This window comes from Cinclus cinclus, chromosome 8 (genome assembly GCF_963662255.1).
Source record: "Cinclus cinclus chromosome 8, bCinCin1.1, whole genome shotgun sequence".
NCBI lineage: Eukaryota > Metazoa > Chordata > Aves > Passeriformes > Cinclidae > Cinclus > Cinclus cinclus.
The window spans coordinates 18,862,409-18,888,218 of record NC_085053.1 but is presented as its reverse complement, the minus strand read 5'-3'; the positions used below and the strand labels follow the sequence as shown (position 1 = coordinate 18,888,218).

The window sequence follows — 25,810 nt, the reverse complement described above, 5'->3', positions numbered from 1 at the left end:
TGTTTCTCAAGGATGAAGCTGATCTCTTTGCCCTGGGGCTTTTGTGGTCTGCCAATGGAGGTGGCTGCTGTGACAGTGAATGGAAAGATGGTCTCAAAATGGTCTCTATTTTAATACGGTCCACACTGTACTAGCCTGAGCAATTCCAATCTAACCTATTTGAAAGATGAATTTGTATTCATTTGATAACCCTCTCTTCCTCTTGAAGGCTCCTACCGTGCTGTGTGCAATGTAAAGCACACAATTGCTCTTCATGTGGAACACCTCGATAAAACGTGTGTCACCTGCGGGCTTTGTTTTCTTTTCCATCTCTCTCTTTTTTTAGATAAGGACATGACAGCAACGCTCCACGCTGGGTGATAGGAGAACCTTGAAGAATGGAATCTGAAATAAAATATTCTCCCTAACAAGCTGAAGGGATAAAAGAAAATACAAATCAACTTGCATTTCAGATGGCTCATCTGGGTAAAGAGACAAAAAAGGAAATGGTTTTATTTTAATCCCATTCAATAATTCAAATGACCACTGAACTGCAGGCTGGATCTCCAAGCAGAAAGCCCTGGGGTTTCTTTTCCAATTTTTTTAGTATTTTTATGCCAATAGTCTACTCCTGCCACCTAATGAAAGCAAAGGATCGATTCCTCCCTGTTGAGCACAGAGAGCCGACAAATGTAGCTGCATCACAGGTGACACATGTCAATGTCTGCAGAATCACACGGCACAGTAAAAATAGGCTACAAGAGCCAGCTCTGGTGCTTTAACAAGAAAAAACAGTCACAAAGAAGGCCTAAAGCTATGGTATGAAAGAATCTGCTCTCTCTGATCCCACACAAGGGAGAAAAAATAAAAAGGAGATTTTCCAATATGTATTAGTGCATTTTTTTGGATGAGAGAAGCTGTGCTATAAGCCAAACTCACTGCAGGAGTGAGGGACAAGCAACTCCACTATGTTGGACCCACTGATGTTTCAGAGTGTGGCCTTACATACATCTCTAACATGAGGACAGAAGAGCTCAAATGTCTGTTTAAAACAAAAAACAATCAACAATAAATCTATTTTCCCAGGTTTTAAAACACAGTATGACATCACATGTAAATAAATGAGAAACAAGACACAATCAGCCAGCCAGACCTTTAGCTTTCTTTCTCATGTGGTGAAGCAAAATCTTCTGCCTTTCCTATGTACCTTCCTTCCAACTTTGGTGCAAAGGTGGTATAAAATCAGAGACATAGAGCCCCACCTGTTTCCCTTTTCTGCCCCCCAAACACATCTTGCTGCCTCAACAGGATCACAGCGTATGCTGCCTCTTCTGCATTTTCTGCTATACATGGTTTAGTCATGTTGGACAAAGAGTTTTCTAATTACCTGGTTCATCTTATAAATAAGATGCCTATTTGAAGCAATTTCTGCTTATCCTAAAGCAAAAATAAACAAAAAACCTTATGATACAAATTCTATTCATGATTATGTGTATACTTCAGTAGGCTGTTATTATGAATATGTGGTATATTAGCAAAGTGCATTCTCTGGCAGGTCTCCATGTTTATACTTTAATCACAGAGCTCCAATTTCCCCTGAAATTTATTTGATTTTTACTTCTTGTAAATTTTGTTTAAAAGTATGTTGAAGTAGCCATCTGTAGTATACTAAATAATTATGTTAAAAGAGCCTTAAAATAACCATTATTTTTAATTAAATTTTGATAAGATTGAATTGAAACACATGCTATATATTCTCTCCATAGTAGAATTAATTACTGTACTCTGATTTTTGCTATAGAGATAGTCGAGCCCATAATGTGCTGATTTGTCTTGGGAATGCAACGTTTCTATCACCACAGGTTTTTGTTTGTTTTTTTTTTTTTTTCTTTTTGAGCCTGTGATTACTTACCTGATTTTCTCTTAGACTCTTGAAAATTTATACAAATGCCACTGCTGTGTGAGTTTATAACCTTTATGGTGTGTAAGATATAAATGAACTTAATGCTATTGAAAATGGTTTGGTTCCTGCGTCTGAATGTGAGAGATGATGAGGAAAATATCACATTCTGTCTAGCTTTAATGACATGGGACTGCCATTGGTAACCTAACCATCAAGACAGTGCCCAATGCTAAAATATTTTGAACAGAGCTTACAAACACATGAAAAATCAATAGCTTTCTAGAATTATTTCTTTAAATGGGGAATATAAACTAACAAGGGAAGGTGTCACAATATCTCTAAAATATTGACTTCAATTAGATCTTTATTATTTGGTAGATATATGCAAAAGGAAGAAAAAGACTATGTTGAATTAAAATTTTTAACTTAGTCTATATAGCTATATATAGATATGTCTATATATCTGTATCTATATATCTCTCATTTTTCTCTACCATGCCTGCTTATTTCTCTTCATACCTCGAAGATTTTACTTTACTTGGTCTTTGACCTCCTCAGTGATGTGGTTCAATGTTACATTCTCTAGTTATTGCCTTGCCTTCACTTGCACTCATTGCTGTTTCATTGCTCTGTGTGGTTTCCACCAGCCATTTGTTTTGTAACAGTGAATAGGAATGCTTTTTGGAAAGAAATTGATGGTGCTAGAAGCCATCTAGTGAGTATTAGCTTTCTCATATACTTGACATTATGGAGCTATTTCCAAGTGACTACTTCACTTTATAAATGGTAATGCTGCAGGGTCTAGAGCAGGGCTTGCACTGGAACTCATGGGCTTCTCTGCTGTAATACCTTGTTTCTGATAGTGACTTGCTTTCTGCTTTATGGCAATGCATTTAACCCTTTTTTTGTCTCATTTCATCTCCCCTTAAGTCAAAGGAGGAGAATATTTTTTATTTATTTGCAGGGAGGATCCTTCTGCTAATATTTTTCTCTGCTTGAGGCTCTAAACTCTCTATTAGTATTCAATATTCTCATTTCAGTTCAGTGCTCTTATTGAGATCATTAATATCTGCCTCACCCTCTCTAACAGTGGGAACTAGTGAGAGTTGTTGCCTGATGTCTCTGATGACCTTAGGAGCAGCCTGTCCTGGCCTCCATAAGAAACAACCAAAAAACCGTGCAGCTAACTTTTCATCTCTGAAATGTTGAGACCCTCCCTACCTCTGCATGGAGAGAACCTTATTACAGCCACACTTGATGGAGTGGAGGAATTGTGTTAGGGAGGAGGATGAGATGTCAAATGCACGTCAAATGGTCTGTGACTATTGAAGGACAAGGGAAAATAATGATTAGCCTAACTGGTGGCTAAATTGAGGAGACCTGCAGAGCGTCTCTGGGCCAGCAGCCATGAATGCTAATTGCAGCTGGATCAAGCAACAGAGGTCTTTTATTACAGCTGTATTCCTAGAGCAGAAACTTGTTAACATTTCAGTGGTTTGTATAATCGCCGATTTCTGCTGTCAGTGAAGCTTTTTCCTTTGTGATGAATTTTCAGCTTCTCTTTCTCAGGTTTTTTTCACGTGTGTGCGTGTGAAGGTTTTCTAAGCTTGGTCTACTGCTTTGATTCCTAGGACATACTCTTTCTCTTTCCTCCTGCTCTTTGCATTTGTATTTCCATCTGTTTTCATTTGTTTGGCATCTGGCTACAACAGTTTTCCAGAGTGCATTGTAATTGCATGCACTGATAATAAATCAAGGAGACCTAACGGGTAAGAAAACCAAATGGCAACCACAGGGGAACAAGGTAAAAACATAAGAGACACCAAACCCTCTACGCTTCACAGCATCTAATGCAAATATAGATGGGTTAACTGTTCTAAGTGATAGGATTCAGCTGGCTTATATCTTACCTAGTGTTTCCAGTTCAAATATTTGTATCAAGATAGAAATTTTATATCATTTGTGTTTCAGATAGTTTATGGATCTCAACAACTATAGTCCTAAGGAGGATTTTCAGGTGAAGACCACAGAAAGTAACATATATTTTCAAGCAAAGCTTTAGTGCATGTCAGTTCAATTAAAATAGATTATGTGAATCACCACCACTTATCCAAGCTACAAATTAAAGACAAGATTCGTAAATGTATTTGGGTTTTTTTAGGAAGCTCTGCTTTGCTACATAGAAAAATATTAAATGTTATGTCTTACCTTAGGCTAATTACATTAAACTCATCTTTACATGGTGGAATTTCAATTTTGATACTTTTTTCCCTCATCTGGATAGTGGCAACAACATTCACAGGTACATGAGCATTCATTTTAGTGCGTGCTTCAAGTCCTGCCTGGACTGTGTGTGTGTTGATTCCCATTACAAAGGTCATCTCCTTGGCCATGCTGAAAAGGTAGAATGAGGGTATAATTATGTTCAGGCAGCAAACAGCTGTTGAATATTTATGGCCTCTGTCACTCAAAAATATTATTCTTTTATTTTATACTAAATGCTTACCTTAGGCTCGTTTTGGACCTCAGCCTAATGTTGGCATTTAGTAACTCAGTCAGTCTGAAATCAGACTTTGGAGAAGGCGTAATCTGTACTTGAACTATTACAAAGAAAGCAAAGAAAGGGTTAAAAAAGCCCTCCAGTCCTAGCAAGAATGTTTGTATTGCTAAAGCAATGAAATATGTTACCATTTCCTGCCACTTTTGTGATAGATGAGTAATAGAAGCTGGTCTCTGTTGGGAAGCCAGTGCAGGTGGGCACAATGTGGCGGATCTCAGAGGACAGGAGAGCTTTGGTCCACTGCCTCCCTACACCACTTTGAAGGCTACTGATTATTCTCCTTAGTGAAGGGATTTTTTCATCAGATCCATACCATGCCTGCAATTACAGAGTTCAACATGTCTAAATAAGCAGAACTTGAATGTCGTGATCGGTGTCATTAACTATACCTCAGGGGAAATTCTGCCAGCAATGACTATAAATAATCCTGATCAAAGCTTGACATTATTTGCCTTGATTAATACTAGAGACAAAAAACCCAACCATGAATTTATAAAAGGGAGATAAAGTAACAGTATATTAGATCTTTTGATGCTGGGGTAATGATAAAAATGATACCTGCAGTGCATTTTGGATGGCGTTTTTATCAAGTCCACCAAAAAACAGCTCTTGGCCAAACATCTTCAAGTAGCCTGATGCAAAAGGTTTGTCACTGGAGAATGCCTTCCAGTCAGAGAGCTGTGTGAGAAGATGAAAAAAGCCTGATTCTTCAATAAATTTGAGAAAGCAACGTTAGAGATTTTCTTTTCCCCCAGAATTTACCGTTTTCAGGATTTTCTTGAAGTCAATCTCCCACTCCCTGTCAGGAGAGTAACCTTTAGCAAACATCTCCTGCAGTCCTTCAACTGTTATTCCTACCTGTGGGAAGAAGTAAAGTGCAGATGCAAGTGGATGACAGCTGTAAGAAGGGATTGGAGGGAAAACTGTGGGTAGATCCAATTACCTCCAAGGGATCAGCTACTCTTCCAAGGAAATGTGTCCGTAGCTGGGACGTTGCCATAGCTGGAATTAAGCTACCAGCATTATTCAGTACCAAATATTTAGCTGCAAGCCCACTCATAAGGAACTCTGCAGAGAAACAGGCAGTAAGACACAGCACAGTTAGTTTTTAGGTCAGAATGTGCAAATTGTGTCTAGTTACTAATTTAATCATCAGCATCATATGAGCAAGGCCAGAAAACTCAGCTATAAAACTGGTGTTCTAAAACAGTTATAAACAAAATATACTGAATTTTTAAACTAATAATGGGCAAAGCTACAAGCTCATTGAGCATTGCATGGTGGTTGTGCCATTTCCCCAGTTGTTTCTGCTATATAATAAAATCATAGTATGATTTAGGTTGAAAGGGACCTCAAGGATCATCCAGTTCCAACCTCCTGCCATGGGCGAGGGCACCCTCCAGTAGACCAGTTTGCTCAAATTCTCATTCAACCTGACTTTGAATACTTCCAGAACTGAGGCATCCACAACTTCTCTGGGCAAGATGTGCCAGTGTCTCATCACCCTCACTGTAAAGCATTTCTTCTTAATATCTAATAGAAACTGACTCCTTTTCAGTTTGAATACATTCCTGTCAGTCCATGCCTTTGTGTAAAGCTCCTTTCCAGATCTCTTGCACATTCCCTTCAGGTGCTGGAAGGCCACAATTAGGCCATCCCAGAGCTGCCTCTTCTCCAGACTGAACAGACCCATTTCTCTTAGCCTTTCCTCATAGGAGAGGTGTTCAACCCATCTGATCATCTTGCTGGTCCTCCTTCAGACTTGCTCCAGCAGGTCCATGTCTTTCCTGTACTGTGGGCCCTGGAGCTGGATGCACCACTGCAGGTGGGGTCTCACAAGAACAGAGGACAGGTGCAGGATTTCCCCCTTGTCCTGCTGGTCAGGCTTCTTTTGCAGCAGCCCAGGACATGATTGGCTTCTGGGCTGTGAGTGCACATGGCTGGCTCATGCCCAGGCTCTCTTCCTCCAGCACCCCGAGTCCTTCTTGGCAGGGCATCTTTTGATCTGTTCATTCCCCAGCCTGGATTGATATAGGGGGTTGCCCTGACCCACATGCAGCATCTTGCATTTGGTCTTGTTAAACCTCCTGAGATTCCTATGGGCCCACCTCTTGAGCCCGCCTCTTTCCAGCCCTATGGAAAATATGCCTGTCCATACAATTTATGTCCAGTCACACTCTGTGAGATCACCTTATGAAATGCTTTTATGAGACATCATTTAGGCCACCTTGACAAAGGAGATAAGAAATGAAAACAGAGTTGCCATCCTTTGCTAGTAGTTCAGGGAAAGTGATACTGATGTCCTATAAGGACAGATGGTGAGCTATAGATTTGTCTCTCAAATGAGTCAAAGACTAGTTAATACAACTAGTTCCAAATGCTGTAACCCTTACATGAAATGCACCAGTTATTAAATTATTGTTAACTATTGAGTGAATTTTGAGCAAACTGTTTCTATTTATTTCTCTACTTAGCTTTATCATCTGCTATGTATTTAGGTACAGATAATCAGTGCAGAGCACAGTCAGGAATTCTTCCTCATCTTGGCACAATTATATCCTGTCCTGTTTTATGAGTTAAAGTAATCCCACTGCTTTTCTAAGTTTCCTTAAGTTTCAAGAGGAACAAGGCTGATGGGATATGTAGGCATCCTTGTTGTGCTTCCTTCTAACATTTCCTCTCCTATTCCTACACCATTTGGAAGATAGGGAAATATGTATGAACTGTAATTTTACCACATTGCCTTCATTGTTTTGCTGTATGAATCTACTGTGCTATCCAAAGTGCTGGGCACTATCTACCTACAATGTATGAAATACAGAAACAACTCCTGGTGTCAAAACACAGGTATTTATGCCACTCCACTTTTGTTGGAGGACTAAGTGGAGAACATTTAGCAGATAGTAATGGTGATCCTATTTAAAAACAAAACAAAACAAAACCAAAAAAAAAACCAAAAACCAAAACAAACAAAAAAAAACATTTAACAAAGTGGTGCCATGCACATTACTAGTGAATTGACAGGGAACTTGGAAACGTGAAGATTAGTTTTTTTCTGCATGAGCTTAGCCAAAACACAGCCAGGTGTTTTGTGGGCAGGACACTAAAACTGAGGCACAGTACTTTAAGTGAATTTTTAAAAGCTATTTTTATGTTCTTACCACAAAAACTTAGTTAAATAAGTCCATGTTACTTCCTGAGACTTAATAAGAAATATTGCTTATAAATGATTAAATGATTATATAGAATTCATTGACCTGAAGAGAGCAGGAATATTTTCCATACCTCATGCCTTACAGACTACTAATGCTCCTAGAATATATTTGCCATTTCACTGTGAGAATTTGATGACACCTGTGTGTATCTGATTAAATGTCTTGCCCCAAAGATGAGGGAAAGAAAACTTATAGAGCAAAGAAAGCAGACTTCGGTACATATAAACATTAGTACACATTTACTTATACGAATCTGTGCATATTGAGAGTCCGATTCTCACAGTCCTGACACTGAGCAGAACATGAGTCACCCCTTTGATTTCAAGAACAATGAGTAGAGCATGAAGAAGTACTATTTGTGGTGGCTATGTGTGACAAATTCCAGATTAGAGGTAGATTCAGGTGATGTTATTGCCTGTCATTAAAAATTCAGCATTGAGCACCACAAAAATCTGTGATGCTGAGGGCAGATTTTTGTTTTTATCAGGGAAATAGGAATGGCATTACAGCTGTCACTATGGTAACTCCTCCAGAATGGACTCAAAGAAACACATTTTACCTGTGGCTAGAGGAGACAAATCAAATTAGGAGGAGGATGGATCCTATTCCTATACTAGTGTAGTAGGAGATTGACTTAATTTAGTTGAGTTATACAAGTCTAAGATTAACATGTGTGAGGAAAAGATCTTGTTTTTTATTCTTCAGGGTGAGGACCTATTTATCCATAGTAGCCAAATTATTGACAATGGTCTTCACCAGGAAGTAACAGCAATTCCCTGATGTTCTGTATTTCCAGGCAACAGCCAAAATAAAGTATTCCATTTCACATAGCTCCCTGCCAGCACTCCTCATACATATTGCACCCCTCTTTCTGACTGTGTGAAAATTTAGATGGCTTAATTTTAAGAGCAAAAATTAGAGGATAAAATGAATGTCTAAACCAAGAAACACATATCTTCATGCTAACAGAAAATGCATCTATCCCCAAATATGTTTTAAGTAGTATAAAAGTTCACATGATATATATTAGTGGCCATGTTTCTTTGGGCACTTGCTGTGTCCATCACTGAGGCAGCAAGAACATGTATAGTATATTACTGTGATTCTTGCAGTAGGTATTAAATTTATTTCTATTACAGAGCACATTAAATGGTCATGTAAAACCCATGAATTTGGAGCAAGACAATAATAATATTTACAAACCGCACCCCTGTCTCAAAGAGGCAGAAGTACTTGTACACTCAGTACTGTGGATTTCAGATGTTTTGGACTCTCTTAATACTGATTACTTTAAAAAGAATCTCAACACATACCAGTGAATAACAGAAGTGCTAAAAACATATAACTCCTGATAGATAAACAGCATGTGTAAGGAGACTGTGTTTGGAGCTGTAATCTCCCTAGTCTGCCAGCTACATATGCCAAATCACTGAGGCTGTCATGGCCATTTACACAGGGGAGTTGCTTTAAAAGAATCTACTGAGCAAAATAACATACATAGAAAATAGCATAGGCTACTACCATGTGGCTGAACAAGAACCTGTCTTCTAATCTGGTCCTTCCCTGCTTTAACTACATTTTTATATGCAACTCTGATGTAACTGGCCAGTCTCCAGATACCCTACATGGATCTGCTCATTCTAGTAAAGAATCTTGGTAGGAAGATGCAAGAAAAATCTTTAGACAATAAACCTGATGTAGCTGCTCATGGGTGCAATGAATTGTCACATCTGAATGTTTGCGGAGTTTTCTGTTTCACTGGGCAAAACTGTTGGGGTGAAGAGTGTTGAACATCACATTTGAATGCAACAGGAGTTGTAGGTGTTCAACATGGGTAGAAATTAATCCACTTCAGCAGTAATTTAGATCCCTTCTGTTTGGTTGATGCTGAACAATGGTATGAAATTGTTAAGCACCACTGAGAATACGGCATTTGATACAGGAGCATGTGCCTCCCTGACTAATGAAAACAGAGTGTTAGAGCCCCACAAGCCCTCTGGTAATTTCATGCTGGCAGTGTACAATGCAAAACACACAGGGACCTAAACAATTCTCAAATGGAGAGCCTGAGATTCTTATATATTTTCACTGAAGATAGGAAAATATGGAGGAGCAGCATGCAGCCCAACAGTTGGCTAGAATTGGACTCTCATACTGAACAAGTTTTTCCCCACATATTCACCAGTAGGTATCTCTCTACAAAACCTTCTGGATCTTACCTTTAAAGATACTGAAGCGGAAAACCTTGCTGAACTGATATCCAGATCTGTCAAATTTGGGACTGAGTGCTCTGATAGCCATTCTGCAGGCAGAAGCTCTGAAAAAGTTCAGCAAGCTCATTAACATTTCTATTAGCTTGCAACAAATGTTTCTTCTAGGAAGGGAATTTCTCTTACATCCCTTGAAGATCTGGAGCTGTGCTTCTACCCAGGGCCCTCAAGTGAGAGTAGATGAAACTTGCCACTTGCATGCTAGGTTCCTTCAGCACAGCATCAGCTAACGTCATCACAATTGGAAGACCTGGCTTGGTTTCAAGCAAAACTGCTGCAGCTAACATTCGGATTCGAGGATGAATTTTTTGATTCAGGAAAATTTCAAGGGTAATAGCCTGGACCTGAAAATAATAGATATAGCCAGTTTTACTGTATTTTTGAACATGTTGCTAATAACCACCCAACACTGATGAATGATCTGTTTCATTGCTACCACAGTAAAAAGTTGGATTATTTAATTATCATGGCAACAACGTTTCTGGTTTCATAATTTGAGGGCTGGAAGGGGCATTATAGTAATGTAATCTGTCTTCCTACGTGATCAAAGCCAAGGAACTTCACTCTATTATATCAAGACTTTTATCCCTTTTTGAGCTATCCCACTCTAGGTAAAAGAGGTTTCAGGAATCAATTACCTGCCTGAGTAGTGATTTCAGTGATCACTTATCCTTATACATAAAGGTACAACTTATTTCTAATAATGTGTTCTTCTGGGGTATTTTCTGCTTAATAATGAAATAAAAATTAAACAAATAAAGCCCAATTTATTACCAGAAATCTCTATGTCATATAGGCAGCTTAAACCAAAATTTGATGCAATAAACGTAATTTCCTTAGTAGTACTTGTGGTCGATGTGTTTGCCCTCAGCAATATTCACTACCAAGATCAATTTTGTACTGGAACCTTTGCAGTTTCCAGGGAGGTGCAGGAGCCTTTGGCCCTAACTTTAAAATGGATGTGGATGATGTGCCACTGTTCTGGCAAACTTTCTGCACAGCCCAGTCCTGCCCGGGAGAGTGCGCGTCCATGAGCTGTGATGAAGAATGACCCAGGAAACTACAGCAGACTTTGGAAAAACCCTGACTGGTGCTATTAATTTGAATATGTTGATTATTGAATGCCAATGTAGAAGAGGAGACAAACATGCAGTAGGCCTAATGGAGGCCTTTCAAATTAAACAATAAAAAAGGACATGAATTAAATATGTTTAATCAAAATATGGGTTGCACCTATTTGCAAACCAGGCCTTAAACTGTTTTATGGGCAATAAAAAAACAACATTCACAATCATTAACTTGTTCCAGATCAATCTTCTCTAAAGAAAATGCACAGAGAACAAAACTGAGTGGCCTGGGGCACCTGTGGAAAGCCAGGCCAAAGAGCAATCAGAGATGCAGTGTTGTTCTCAAAAACCAAATTAGCTTTTTTTCCTTCCCCAGCAAATACTTTAACTTCTACCCTTGCAATTCTCTCCCTTCCCTTCCCTCTATTTCCCTATCCAGCTCCTGAACACCACTAAATTGTTTCTTTATTCTTTTGGTTAAAAGCATAGCCTGGCACACTATTTTCTATGGATCAATATGTGCACTCAAACTGGGAAGCACATGCAAAAAATGAGTATAATGGACACACTGATTAGTAGGTGAAGAGTTAATGAAAGCTTTTATTTTTCTTTTTATATTAAGAATTTACTTATATAAAACAAAAAAATTCAACATCAGGAAAAAATCTTGTGAACTTTGAAAAGGTTTCCTTTTAAAAACAGATTTCTTCAAAGTGAAAATGATTGTAAAGTGATGTCTGTGGTTGATGAGAGCAGGCTGGTGTAGGCATTGTATGTGAATTCTAACAATTATCTCAGGGACAAAAGTCAAATTTAGTAAATGTTCAGTTTATGACTTAAGCCTGCACAATGTCTGTAAATTTGTAATTAGGATGCAAACCCCTGGTACCTATTTACAATAAAATCTAGTCTTGAATTACGATTAGATGTGATACTTGGTATTAAATGTCAATTCTCTGAAAACCTTGTTTTGTGGTTCTCTCACACGGAGAAGGTGAAGTAGCACTAAACGCATTTGGGTCAATAATTTAGTTTTCTGCCTAATGTCCTTGGAAACGAAATGTTTGCAATGGAAATACCGATTTGTCTTCCACAACAATGAATGCATCCATTTAATGGGCTTTTTTTGTTGCAGTCTGAAATACTGGAGGTTAATGTCAAAAGAAATAAGACATGCCTACCAAGGAATCGCTAAGCATTTTTTTAAATAATGTTATCTTTTTTTTAAAAAAAAGAACTGTTTATCCCTCATCAGCCATTATCTATTAGCAGCCTTGTAAGTGGAAGCCACAAGGCTAAAGGAGGCAGCTTTGTTTTCTTACCATTTTGGGGTCTTTCAGGCCAATGTTTTTCAGGGCCATCACAGCAGTCGCATGGATCCTGAGTGGCAAATCTGAAGCACCAGCTGCATATCCTGGCAAAAACTTCTTGATGTGCTTGATGCTGGCTGGATGTCCTACGTTCCCAAGGGCTTTCAAAGCCAGGGAAATTTCTTCTGTGCTAGACTTGCTCAATGCCTCTCCTGCAAAGCCATGAAGAAGCTGAAAAATGAAAACAAATCTGTTGAGTTCAATTCCAGGTCTTATCCAAATTCCATCCACCAGACTGTCCTGGGGTTTAACTTCCATAATTTCAGTTTGTTCAACTAATTTATTTTAAATATTTTCAAATTCTTTTTTCCCCCCCCTCATGAATAGAGCATTTTATTCATAGAACAAGTATAGCCAAGAAAGCTGCAATGAGCAGCTTCTTCATCACTCTACCTTAAAGTAATCAAGAAAGATTTTTAAAAGAAAAAATAATGGCTAGGACTTAGAGCTCACAGCCTTTCAGGGTAAGGTGGGAACCCTGAAATAATGCTGTTTGAACATCTCTCTCTCTCTCATGGTTGAAGACAGGTGCAAAAATACAGACACAGTTAAACCTTCAGACCCTTAAAAAGGATTCCTGAAGATATGGCTGGTGGTGGTGCCCTTAAGCAGCTGACAGCCTCTTTTCAGTGTGGATTAATAGATGGAAAATGAGATCACTGCCAAAAAATCAGGTCATTTTACAGCCTTCATTGTAAGCAACTGGATCACACTCCCATTAGAGTGGTAAGATTAGAGGTAGTTGTCTGAAGGCTGAATAAGAGCAAAGAACTAAATCCTAATAGATACCAGTTTTAAATGATAACAAATGGCTCTAAAAAGGAAACTGAGATGTTAGAGAACAATTTCAATACAGATTCTGTACTTTAAAATAACACATTTGAGTTGCCTTGATGACACAGAAACAGTCTGCTTGACATTACTAATCAAATGAAGGGACATCTGAAATGCATTGAATAAGCCTAAACAATCATTTGCTTTGGGAAAGAATTTTCATTCTCTGGCACAGGGCTTCTCAGATTTAATTAGCTCAAGATCATTGGTGGCAATTGTAGCACAGGAGACGTTTGTAGGAATGTTGGCTGTGCCTATGTAGTACAGGGAAAACATCATGTCAGGCACACAGTGTGTTTGGAACACCCTGCTCTCACGGGGATGGTGGACTGATGGGTGCCAAAGACTAAGCACACGTTTCTCTTTCCCTCCCTGTTACTGGCTGAGTGGTTGGCCCCTGTAAAACATGACATGCATTTTTAGAACTGGGAAATGCTATTTAATGACTGCTCAAATTGTCTTGAAGCCTGCTGATTAAAAGCAGTGTAGAACAGGGAGGGTGTCACTGCTGTTATAACAACCTTATACCCTATGTTGATGACTGGGTTCTGCTTCTGGCTGGGATACATTAATTCTGACAAAAACCTGGGCTTTTGTGTCACTTAGCTAATTTATAAATATGCATAGTACCTATATTTAAAGTATTTTTGAACAATGTCACAGGACTTAATTAATAATTGGCAATAAAGCACTCAGAGATACTCAGATAGAAAGTGTTATGAATTGTTTGCTTCTTCCTCTCACTCTCTTTCGTGTGCTAATCTGAAGATAAAAACGCTTTATTTAACCAACGGGGGTTCTTTTCCCCAAAGGAAAGAGTGTAGTGAAGCAAAATACAGCTTTCTGAATAATGAAAAAAGAATTCAGTGGCTAATTTTTCTTTTAAATGGTAAATAACAATGTGGTTACCTGGAGACATTCGGAGCAGGAGTCAGAGGAGGAGCACTGTTTGTGGCACAGTGACGCGTAGCTGAGGTGGCAAACCTTCCCAAGCACAGAGCTTGAGCGAGGGCAATGCTTCTTTACAATGAGCTAGGGAGAAGGCAGTTGTTTGTTACTACCATGGATGAAGAGAAACATTATGGAAAAATATGTTTCTGCCCAATGAAAGACAAAACCAGGCTTTTGATATTTATTTTGTTGATGGATTTTCAGTTAATCTGTGGACAGTACTGTATTTGACAGAGTAATTGTAAAGTAATTCCAAGTAATATCTGAAAGGCAGATCTATTTATTTTACTGTGTTTCAGATTTAAATTTGGCATAGACTATAACCCAAAGCAAAGAGATCACCCAGTTATGGAATGGAAAATTGCATTTTATTGAAGAAACATTCATTGTACTTTATGAGTGCCTCAGCTATAGGTACAATGAATTTGAGATTTGTTGTCAATGGACCTCACTACTTGGGCAGACAGGAATATTTTTTATAAATGTAAGAGCTGACAGGAGGCACCACCCCACTGGTTTCTTGCGTGGGATCAGAGCACCAGCACACAGTAACAGCTGGGCTGTCATGGCTTTAACTGAGGCTAAAATTCTAGTCTGCAGTTCACTGTCTCTATCTAGGGTAGGCAGAGATGAGTTCTTGCATCTGAGACTGAGATTAAACACTGCATAGACAGAAAAAAAAATTAGACTTTCTCAGACATGGCCTTCACATTGACATAATTCCCTTGGTTTTTGCAGATCTTCTCTAATTCATACCCATCCTTCTAGGGCAATTAGGACAAATATGCAGATATAACAAACATGTATTTCTTGCTCCCTTGTCTTTGTAGACAGTCAGAGATCTAATCAGATATAATATAAACTACATTTGGAAAAAGAGAGACTAGAAGCTACTGCTTGCAGCAGCAACTTCTGTCCCTAGGGGTATTTTAGTCATTATTTCCTGTTTCATTCTGGACTCATTTTTACCCTTTTGATTTGCGTTCTCCTCTCCTTAAGACACTCAGGAAACAAAACTCTTTCAATCTCACTAGAGGACATAAAACCTTTATCTTTTCAAAGCTTTTGCTACCTTGTCAAAAGAATAAATACAACAGATGCTAGAATCAGCAATGAGTGATTTGTGAGTGTTTGTAGAATCCTACCTTTGCTTCCTCCATCACATCCCGAGTTGGAGTGCTGGAGTGCAGAGCCACAAGCACTGTTTGAGTCACTTCCCAGCTGGTGAGCTCCTGCCTTTCTATTTTATGCCGCAGGAACCTGAGTGCACGGTGACTGGCCACTGCAGGAATTATATCCAAAATGTGGCGCCTGTAATGGGAAAGGCAAGCAGCATTTTCCAAGTCTGCCTCTGAGCACAGGCATTCCAGAGGGTCTCCAGCAGAAGCAGCACCACCTTCATTGCCTGTACCTGTACGCTGGCCGATTGGAGAATTGCTTCCACACCGATTCGTAATTCTCCTCGTTTGCTGCACGGAAGAGGTGCAGAAGCTTGAGAGCTTTTGCTGGTGCATCACTGGGAAGCTGGTCAGAAGTGGCCTCCACTAATTCTTGCAGGCTTTCCTCTATCTGCAGAAAGAGGAAAATGTAGGAAGCTCACATGCAATTGTTTCCCACATTCGTGGATTTAACTCTCCAACAAAGAATCTCTCCATTGGCCGGGCTTTACCTGGCTTTCAACATCTTTTACTTTGAACAAGTGGACAGGAAGCTGAAGCAATTCACTGCCAAACTGATACTGAAGAGATCCACGATTCTGGTACTCTTTTGGTGGGATTTCTGCCTTCTGCTTCTGCACATCAGTCAAAGCAAGTTTCTGCCTAGAATGGAGAACCCAGGAAGAAAACATCACAAGATGCAGGGTACAAACTAAAAAAACCAAAAAACAAAAAACCAAAAACCAAAAAACAAACAAACAAAAAAAAGCAAATAAAAAACCCAAACCCCCAGTAATTCTGCTTCTCCACATTGCAATGCAACTACAAAAGGTTTTGCTATTGAGGGCAAAGATATTTACAGACAGATGCATTTGGACATGCTGTTCAGAACTATTCTCTGAGAAGGTGTGCACTTGCACAGCAGGGCTCAGATCGGAGCCAGGTCCTGCCTTCCTTTGGGAATAACTTGGATTGAGAATTTACAGAAGAGGGAGGTGAGAAGCTCTGGCCTGAAGCACACCGCAGGAAGCACATGTTGTATCTTAAGGAGTAAACTGTGGACTGTACAAAAACACAGATGGGAAACTTGCTCAGAAATTACGACTTAATTTAAACATTTTAAGAAGTTCATAAAAGCTGTTATGTGTCTGTGTCTCTCCTGAAAGCTTCAAATAGAATTGAAAGTTTTTAGATACAATAAGAAATGCTACAGTCTTTTTACTTGAACTGTTACAATTCCCTCCCCATTTTGTTTGGTAAGCTGAATATCCTGGGGACTACAAAAGAAAGTTCTCATTAAGCTTTAAATTGGATTTACCAAACAAAAAGGGCTGCATAAACTCAGGATTAGTCTTTGGAAAAGTGCTCAACCTTTTGAAAAGTTTTAAAGAATCAACAAACCTTCATCATTTGTTATTAAGAATAATTCCAATGAGAGACTGTCTTTGTAAATATTTGCTGTCTTTTTACGTTTTCAGCGAAAGAGATGCAACCTATCCTACCTAAAATGGGTCATTTAGGACGCTATGATAAAGTTAGGCATTTGTACTGAACAACTGAAAACATTCCAAAAGCAATATTGCTGTACTATAGAGTCTCTCAAAATCTCTGTAGAAAATTGGTGCATTTATTTCAGAAACTCTGTGATCTTCTGTATCACTTCTATTCACTCCTTCCATATGGATTGCAGAGAACTGCTACGGAAAAATAGCATACAACCGCTTTACAGACAAACCACTGGAATTTGAATAGATACTGCTACAGAATCATTAGAGATTTTTTCTCTCTTGAAATTTTATAGAATATTATTGAAGGGCATTTGGGTTAGTGAGTATAGCATCAGGTACACTGGGCAGAATTTAATTCTCCCTTTCAAAGCATGATAAATCTATTATGTCTTCATTTTCATTGTTTTGGGGAGAGATATATCTGCCTAGAATAGATGGGAAAATGCTGTATTGTGAAGAGAAGAGCAAATGAATGCTAAAGATAGGATTATAATGGTGAAGCAGTAATAAAACCTCTCTTGGCCTTGAAAGGTGCTGCAAGAGTCTTATGCTGAGCAGGTCTGAAAACTCAGCTCCAAGTGCTTTAAGGCCTTGATAGATCATTATTTTTACAGGGAATGCATTGTGGAAATAACTTCTGAAGACTTGAGTGAGATAGTCACATCTTCCCAACTATCTTATATTTGTCCCCTTCAGCTGGGTAATGATAAAAATGCAGAGAAAATGGGAAAAGTAAAGGTACTACCCTTCTGAGAGCTGAGAATGTCTTCAGTAAGGTCTATCTCTACAGGCTGCAGGAGGAGAGTGTAAAGCATCGTAAGCCCATTGTCACCAGACTAATGTTGACTCACAAAAACCTATAATTTCATAAAAGAACTGCAGTTGTGTCTATCTACACCATGATTGCATAAAATAGTAAAGCCACTTTCATGGTTCTGGTTTTTTTTTTTTTGTTAGTTTGTTCGTTTTGGCTTTTATATATTAAACCAATAGATCCTTCAGAGCTAATAGAACAATGAAGATTACAACAGCTGTAGAGTGGGATTAAAGAACATCTTCCACACTGTGACATTTATGCAAAAAGCCTCTCCCTTTAGTGAGGAGAGTCCATAATTAAATAGGCAACTAAAATTTTTCTCAATAAATGAATTTGATAGATGAACAAATTTTCAAATACTGAAACTTTGACCGCTTGAGTTAGGGGCACAATTTCATAGACAACCATATTCTTGTTTTGCTCCAAATTTCTTTAAGAAATATGCAACATTTACTGTGATAAAGCAAATGCATTTAACATGCCTTGTGCCCAATTGTTTTGCAATAAAACTCAATTTCCTATCACGAAACAGTTTTGATGGGAGATTTGCAAGCTGCCCATGGTATTTAGGAATCCAAAGTCCTATCTAGGTTTCTTGTGAACTAGTCTCCATGGATCTCTTACTGCATTATTATTTTCCAGGGAACTCTCTTTCCCGAGTAACTGTCTTTCAAAGTATTTTACTTCAAATATATTAGTTCACAATTTCTCAGATGGAATTACATTTGTTTTGGCTTTTGTGGCTTTTTTTAAAATTAAATATCCCTGAGAAATAAAATAGTCAAGTCCTGCCAAGTTTAGCTAACAAAATTTGGATAGTGATGTGCATGTTTCAGATTTACAACTAACAATGAAGGTTGTTTTTATGAGCTGTTTGGGATTTTATGTAATTAAATAGTGGCAAACAATAGGCTGTGGAAGTATAGGATTTATTTCACTTATGGACCTTCACTCAGATTTCTGAGTTGCTGAATTAAAGGAATATGTATACCTTGCTTCTACGATAGCATTTCCTCCTGTTATCTCGTTGAAGGGTGCAAACTGGTGGATTTCCTCGACATCAGCTTGTGTAATTACAGCTTCACTACGTATATATTTAATTTTGTAATTGTAAGTAGCAGTTGCACGGGAATTCTTGTTCTTCTTTATAGTATAAAAAAAGCAATGAAACAAAGAAAATAAAAAGTCATTGAACTTTGAAATTCTGTGACTGGAGGCTATTACATCACCCACTTCAACCCATTTATTTTCCAGGGCTGTTTTGCTCACTGGCCATAAGAGTAATCAGTATGAATTCTGTGCTCTCACTTCCATGGGAGAGGTCAGGCATGCTGCCTGTCTCCATTACTTTTACTGCTAAGAAGCGTTAGCTGCTTTTTCCTTTTCCCAAATCTAAGTAATTGGTCATTGCCTTGAAATGCAGACAAGTTTTCTGAGGAGAACAGCCGCACAAAACACAACAATTTTTTTATTTCAAAGACAAGTTTATAATAAAATGCAGCAACACCTGTCTTGATCAGCAGAAAATGGACACTGTGACTTTTTATACTCAACAGAGTAGGTGAATTAAATCATGATGATAATTAATGGTTTCCAAGCCAGCTACTTTGAGCAAGCTCAAGTGTGCTTGCAGTACATGACTGTGTGCAGACCAGACCTCTGCTTCCCTGTGGGATCATTTTCATACAGAAAGAAAATATTGACAACTGGATATAGCAGATCTGAGTCTTCCCTCACTCTTACTATTTCAAATGAAGATATTGTGTGGATATCAAATGGTGTTCTGCATAAGAATATAGCATACATATACATAATACCACTCTGATTTACCTGCTGGCAGGTCTTGCATGGATGAGTGTATGCTGAACCTGTGACAATTTGAACTTTCTCTTCACAGCTGTTCAGATCCTTGGATTTGGCCACATAGATTAAGTTTGCTCTCTTGTTTTCCTGAATTGCATATGTTGTGTTACAAATACCTCCAATCCCAGCCTGGCAAAAATGAGAACAGGTTCAGAGAAGTTCACTATTATGCAAAGCTTCATTTCACCACATGAAATTTCCTGTTTAACTCCAGATTTTCAAAATTACTAATGGAAATGAATGCTTTATTTTTCCTTATACTCTTCAGAAGCAAAACTGTGATGACCATTACTTTCATCTCTTTTTTTATGTGTATGGATCTTCAGTAAGCCAAATTAGAGTTACGCAGAGAGAACTAAATGTCCCCAAAGTTTCACTTGGAGCCTCAGGAAAAGGTAGTAACAATTTTCAGTTAGAACTGTTGATTATGAAATATTATTTGAGGAATATTAACAAAGTGTCAAAATAATTTGGTCAGAATAAAATCTTAACAGCAAAGTGTTTCAAGGTTGGAGATGACATTCTGCCCTCAAAACTTGCTTTTACAGACAGCTTACAAATGCCTATGCAACAGGTCTTGCAATATCAAGTGATCCGTCATAATATGACCAGCAATCATTAAAAAGAATTTCAGGATAACAGAATTTTGATTGTGGGTCTTCCTGAGTTCACAGTTTTAGCTGAGCTCTTCAATAATATTTTGAGCATATGCATTTATAAGAGCTTTTAAGTTTCCACAGTCAGTGATATTTTTGTAGAAGAAAAATGCTTGATTGCATTTTAGGAGGAAGAGTTATTTTCCTGATTTTTTTATTATTGTTATTTATGGCATAGCTAGTGCAGAGACCAGCTCTGGGCTATGTGAGCAGTGAAATGGTCACGTGGCATTTAGAAAGCAAGATGTACCCACTTCATCTTCAGCTTAACTGAATTCCCCGAGACACTGTGTCTTTGGTAAAGGCTAGAAATAGGAGCTGCCCAAGCTTTCTGAAAGTCTTGTACTCTGCAAATACAGGTGTGGGTCTCTGCACACTGCAGGGCATGGGAGAGACATCCAGATTTTCAATGGCAATATCCAGCCCAGATTGTTCAGTGGGATGAAGTGGACTCCCGCCAAGCTGAACTTCATGGCTGTGTGCAGTTTATGGCCAGCTCAGATACCCTGAACCCACAGGCTGGGATGTACAATTTCCCAGCTTAGTCCTTTAAACCTCTCTGCAGCTCAGATTTTGGGACTAATAACGTTTATCTTCCTTTGCAGAGTGACTCAAGATTGTCAAGCAAGGGTGCCAAAGCTCATTAATCAGTTGCTGTCTGAGAAAAGCAAAGAAAATGTGGAAATTATTCTAGTAGGCGAAGTCACATCTATTGCCTAGCCGTGAGAGTAGAACATATTGCTAACTGAATTAGAAAGAATTAAGATGTGAAACTAGATATGAGAAAATAGTGTTGCAGAATATGCAACAACACCACCCAGATTTTATGTGCAGCAAACAGTGCGAAAAAATTAAATCATCTAGTTCCTTTCCCAGAAACAACTCCACTTACACAAAAATAAATTAAAAAAAATTAGAGTTACTCTGGTCTATAGTTTCAATAAAAATAAAATGAAAGCATAATAATTTCAAGGTTTTTGCTGATCTCTGAATTGTATATAGTCTAATCAATGTAAATATGGTTTCACAAAAACTAAACACATTGCAATTTCTGTGGTGAATAGTAATATCAGATGATTGACCTTGACTAATATATTAAAACTTGAAAAACAGTGGAAATTTCCAACAGAGCATCAAGTGCAACTGTCAAAGCTGTTACAGTAATGTTATGACATATATACTATTTTCTTCCTAAAAGAGGAGCTAGAAGAGATTAAAGTAAGTATGATTGGTAGAAAAAGTCAAATTACTGTTGACTCTAATATTATTAAAAATATTCTGTATTTTTAAGCTTGTTTTATACAGTATTCATATTTTATGTAGGCTTTATCTTTCACAGTTTACTTTCTCTGGAATCACAAGCCAGATTTTCTAAGGGTTTAATTCTGCAACTGTATTTTCTAAAATACTTCCACCAACCAGTTTAAAAATATGTTCTTCTGTTGTCTTATTTAAAAGTACATCTCCATCAAACGTTGTCCCATATGAAACTTAATCATATGACCAAGCTTAGGTCTTTCTTGTAAGTGAAGTTTATGTCAAGGATGAATTCAGAAAATGCGGTAGAAGACTGAAGTGAAAGTTTATTTATTTACAAAGCCACCACAATGGCCAAACCCAAAACTCACCTCCTGTAAACTGTATGAATTCTGCATCTTCTTTATGCTCAGCTCCAGCACGTTGATAATCCCTCTGTAGATGTTCAGACCATCATCTGAGACAGAATCTGGAGCCATAATGTTCCCAACGTGGCCATTGCTGTACTCGAACTTGATGGGGTTGCTGAGCTGCCCAGTCAGGACCTGGGTCAGCTTCAGTGATCGAGAGAAGGAGCTCGTGGGCCAGACACCATTGTACTCTGCCGCTTCGATCGAGTGAACCTGGAACAAAGGGGCAATACAATTCCTATTTTCTTTTGTCTCCAGTTAACTTTTTTTCAATACACATAAGGATCTAGAGCTTTAACCACATGAAAAATGCAATTTTTAAATAACACAAAGCTTCTTCAAAGAGGAAACTTAGAAGTTGTAATTTAGCATAACTAACATCTATACCCATATTTCTGTATATAAAAGGAAAGAGAGCGCTGCAAATGGCTGATATTTCCACAGCCACTGCACTCTGTTCTGTATCATAGACAATCCATATTGCCAAAGGTTGACTTGTGCAAAGAAATGAGCCAGAGAAGAGCCACATGAAGCAGGTTGCTACCCAAAAGTAGTATGGAAGATCTGCAGGAAATTGTTGCCTGCACTCTGTGACCCCGGTGAGGGAAATGACATCGTCCACAGCAGGAGTAAATGATGCTTTATGCAACATTAACTTTCTCTTGCAATCTGAAACTAATAAACACATGGCCTCTAGGCCAGCCAGACATGCAGAATTAGTTTGAGCAGTGGACAGCAGATTACAGAAATTGTCCTTCCCTACTTGTTTGCAGTGGAACCAAAGGCTGAGGCACTGTCTCCAACCCCACTCTGCACTTCACGCTCCAGCCTCAACCTCCAAGCGCGTAGAAAGTTGTGCTAAACTATGCATAAGTTGAATAATTCCTACCCCATGGGAATGGGCATGTTTAGCTTAGTTTCTCAGAGGACCCTTCCTTTCTATATATTTTGACAATTTAAAGAGACTTTTCTCTGACACCTCAGGCTGGTGATGTGGTGCAAGACACGGATTAATTTCTCAAAAAGCCACACAAACTAAATCCTCATACAGCAAATCGCTGGAGACTGCACTTTCATATTTATTTTTGTTATTGTTGGTAGAGATCACTGCCAACCCCAGTAACTGAAGCTTACAGGGAAGGCTGTTAGAGAGTAAATCCCTCATGCTGCCTCTTGGACATGCTTCTGGCATATTGCATACAGGCATGTTTGGGACTGCTCTGCAGGGTCAGGGCGAGGTAGTTTTCCCCAGCCCTTGGGGCCCAGGCAGGACTTAGGCTGTCTGCTTGGTTTTGAACACAGCTGGCAATTCTTACTTGTAGGTTTGTGATGAAAAAATTGTCAGCTGGAAACTGCCCAGGGAACGCAGCTTTTTGTTTGGGCTGAATGCGAACTAGTAGGCTGCAGATGAAAGTTTAATTCCCTGAGCCATTCCTCCAAACTATCTAATTTAAATATAACAGCATCAAAATAAACTTTTCCATGAGAAGAAGGGAATAAATGTACTATTACCTTTAGCTTAGAACTTGCCCAAAAAGTTATGATTTTTTTCCCCTTTTCTTGCCTGAAATTATTTCTGAAATGGAAACTTTTCACGAATACAGTAACACCAGTAAAATTATGTGAGAGGGTTTTAGAGAACAGGGGTCAACTTTTGGTGAAGACTCACCCTGGCACACCAAGAGCCATTCAGGCAGGAATGAAGGAGGATCTGGGATAAGGACAAGATTGCTTCTTCCTCTTTTCTGGCAGGGAAGTTTTCTACTCACCACTGCAGATGTGTGACTCTTATTTCCTTGGCTTTACTTTGTTTTGAAATCCATCCCCTTACAAACATCATGAAAAAGCAATATTTCCCATCTAGATCTGTTATAATTTGAACTTACAAAAATACCTAGTAACAGCAGGCTAATTCAGGTTGGAAGGCTACAACATTTACAACATTTATCAGACGGTCACCAGTCTTTTTAATCTAAAGTTTTCCATATGTCAAATTAAAGCTTTTAAAAAGATAATTTTTTCTTCCCCATATGCATGAGACTAAGTGGAGTTTGTGTAAAGCAATTGAGGTATGCATTTCCATACACTCATTATAAGTGGCTATAGGCTGCTGTTAAGGACAAAAGTGTATTTCACACAATCAAAAGCATCAGCAATTATTCAGCAAGCAGTAAATTTATACAATTGAGGATGGCAAAGAATGTCACTTAGGACCCTTCAGAAAAAAGAAGGATGACATTAATTATGCTAAATATTGAATCACATGCAACTACTGTCGCATGTTTTATTGCCTTTTGTCTGGTGGTTATGAAATCAGTTGATTAAATAATCCTGTGTTGTACAGTCCTAAACAATTGGATTGATCCAGTAATAAATTATTGTGCATTTCAAGTTACATTCCATTGTCTTCCTAACCACAAAGCAGAAGAAATCCTTCAAGCCCAAGGTTGTCTTGAGCTGAGAATTACCTTGCAAAGTGCAAATAGAATTTAGGGCACTGGATAAAAAAATAACAGTGTTAGTTACGTTATCCCTGGGTAAGTACAACACATGATGAAACCTAGTTACTTCACAAAAGCTTAAAAAAGAAGCTAAGTATGATGAGAATTTCACCTTTCAAATGGAATACATTTTCTTACCCTAATAAGACAAAGTTTTGGCCCAATACCACTTATCTCCACTTTACTTTTTATTTTTATTCCAGCTCTTGCAAGTCCTTTCTCTGGAAGTCCACTGAGAAGCGTGGTTTCATAATCAAATGTATAAACCTTGTTTTCATTGAAATCAGGTTCTGCAAAGAAATGGTTCCCATAAAATATTATGCAGAATGTAAAGAACATATTAGAGTACCTGCATTAGAATGTATGGAACAAAAAAAGATTAATTTGTTCATTTTTGCATTACACCTGAACAAAATTAGCTACTGTAAAGCTATATTAAACCTCGATATGCTTTTCAGATTCTATTTTTAACTTCACTCATTATAATTTTATTAGTTGATAGGAAAATTACTTACGGTAATTAAGATGCTGGCTCCCTGAAAGAGAAGAAAAAAAGAGAGGAATGAAACAACAAAGAAAAACAACCCCAAAATGTTAATGTATTGTAGTATAAAAGGCTATATCTCATCTTACACATATAGCATAACCCTTTCTAATTAATTTCACTTTTATTTCAGTGCCAGCCAAAACCTTTTTTTTCTTTAAACAGCAAAAGAAGTAATAAAATATTTTTCCTATAACATGCTCATATCTGTGAGTGAACTATATTTCGATTCTGAAAGCTTTTCCTGAATATACAGTTTTCAATTGATCAAAGCAGATAAGTTAGATACTTACCCACCAGGGTTAAAACCAGGGCTAATACCAAGCCCCTCATGATGGGGATAAAATAAAGGTGAATGTGACGGGTTTCCCTTTTATAAAGGCATGTGATATCACATGTTTCTTTTGGCACATTGGTTTGACAAATAAGTGTATTCTAGAATGCATATTGATCAATCAAAAAATAAACATTTCTGAGGTCACAAATGCTGACAACTTCAAATCAACTCCGGATTTCAGCTACCTTACTTCTATGTAGCTCACCAGGTTTGTGAGCCTTGTGAAATTCAGCAGGATACCTTGGCAGTTATGTGCTGGAAAAGAGATTTAATTTTTAAAATATCCGGCTGTAATTTCCCGCCATTTCTCTACATTCTATTTATACAGTAAAAACCCCCTAAAATTTAAATTATACAAATATAATTCCTCCATTACAACTGGATGCTTAATAATTTAGCTTTCTTTCAGTCATGTCTTCAATCTCCTGATATTTTACAATTCATAAGGGTCACTGCTTCGGAGACAAACCTTGAAACTTCACTTTTAGAGGAGAATTTGTGGTTTACAGATTTAGGCTTGAGACACCTTCCAACTCATAGGCATGCAATGAGAAATTGCCTTTCTGTGCTATCTGCCACATCTGTCTTTGCAAGCATATCTTGTTACCCAC

The 25,810-nt window shown here is 38.2% G+C and overlaps 1 protein-coding gene across 1 annotated transcript in view; it reads right to left on the bottom strand.

Moving 5' to 3' along the window:
- LOC134046793 (vitellogenin-1-like) overlaps nucleotides 1–25,195 on the bottom strand; it is a 42,423-nt gene extending 17,228 nt beyond the window's left edge. Inside the window, exons 1-19 of the mRNA XM_062497558.1 lie at nucleotides 25,156–25,195; nucleotides 24,834–24,854; nucleotides 24,457–24,608; nucleotides 21,779–22,030; nucleotides 19,462–19,623; nucleotides 18,623–18,774; nucleotides 15,819–15,969; nucleotides 15,561–15,718; nucleotides 15,295–15,460; nucleotides 14,108–14,230; nucleotides 12,317–12,535; nucleotides 10,054–10,271; nucleotides 9,877–9,974; nucleotides 5,386–5,510; nucleotides 5,205–5,300; nucleotides 5,001–5,120; nucleotides 4,571–4,760; nucleotides 4,389–4,482; nucleotides 4,091–4,276 (exon numbers count right to left, since the gene is read on the bottom strand). Coding sequence (XP_062353542.1) covers nucleotides 4,091–4,276; nucleotides 4,389–4,482; nucleotides 4,571–4,760; nucleotides 5,001–5,120; nucleotides 5,205–5,300; nucleotides 5,386–5,510; nucleotides 9,877–9,974; nucleotides 10,054–10,271; nucleotides 12,317–12,535; nucleotides 14,108–14,230; nucleotides 15,295–15,460; nucleotides 15,561–15,718; nucleotides 15,819–15,969; nucleotides 18,623–18,774; nucleotides 19,462–19,623; nucleotides 21,779–22,030; nucleotides 24,457–24,608; nucleotides 24,834–24,854; nucleotides 25,156–25,195 — 2,723 coding nt within the window. The remainder of the gene's footprint in view (nucleotides 1–4,090; nucleotides 4,277–4,388; nucleotides 4,483–4,570; nucleotides 4,761–5,000; nucleotides 5,121–5,204; nucleotides 5,301–5,385; nucleotides 5,511–9,876; nucleotides 9,975–10,053; nucleotides 10,272–12,316; nucleotides 12,536–14,107; nucleotides 14,231–15,294; nucleotides 15,461–15,560; nucleotides 15,719–15,818; nucleotides 15,970–18,622; nucleotides 18,775–19,461; nucleotides 19,624–21,778; nucleotides 22,031–24,456; nucleotides 24,609–24,833; nucleotides 24,855–25,155) is intronic.
- Between the last annotated feature and the right edge of the window lie 615 nt (nucleotides 25,196–25,810).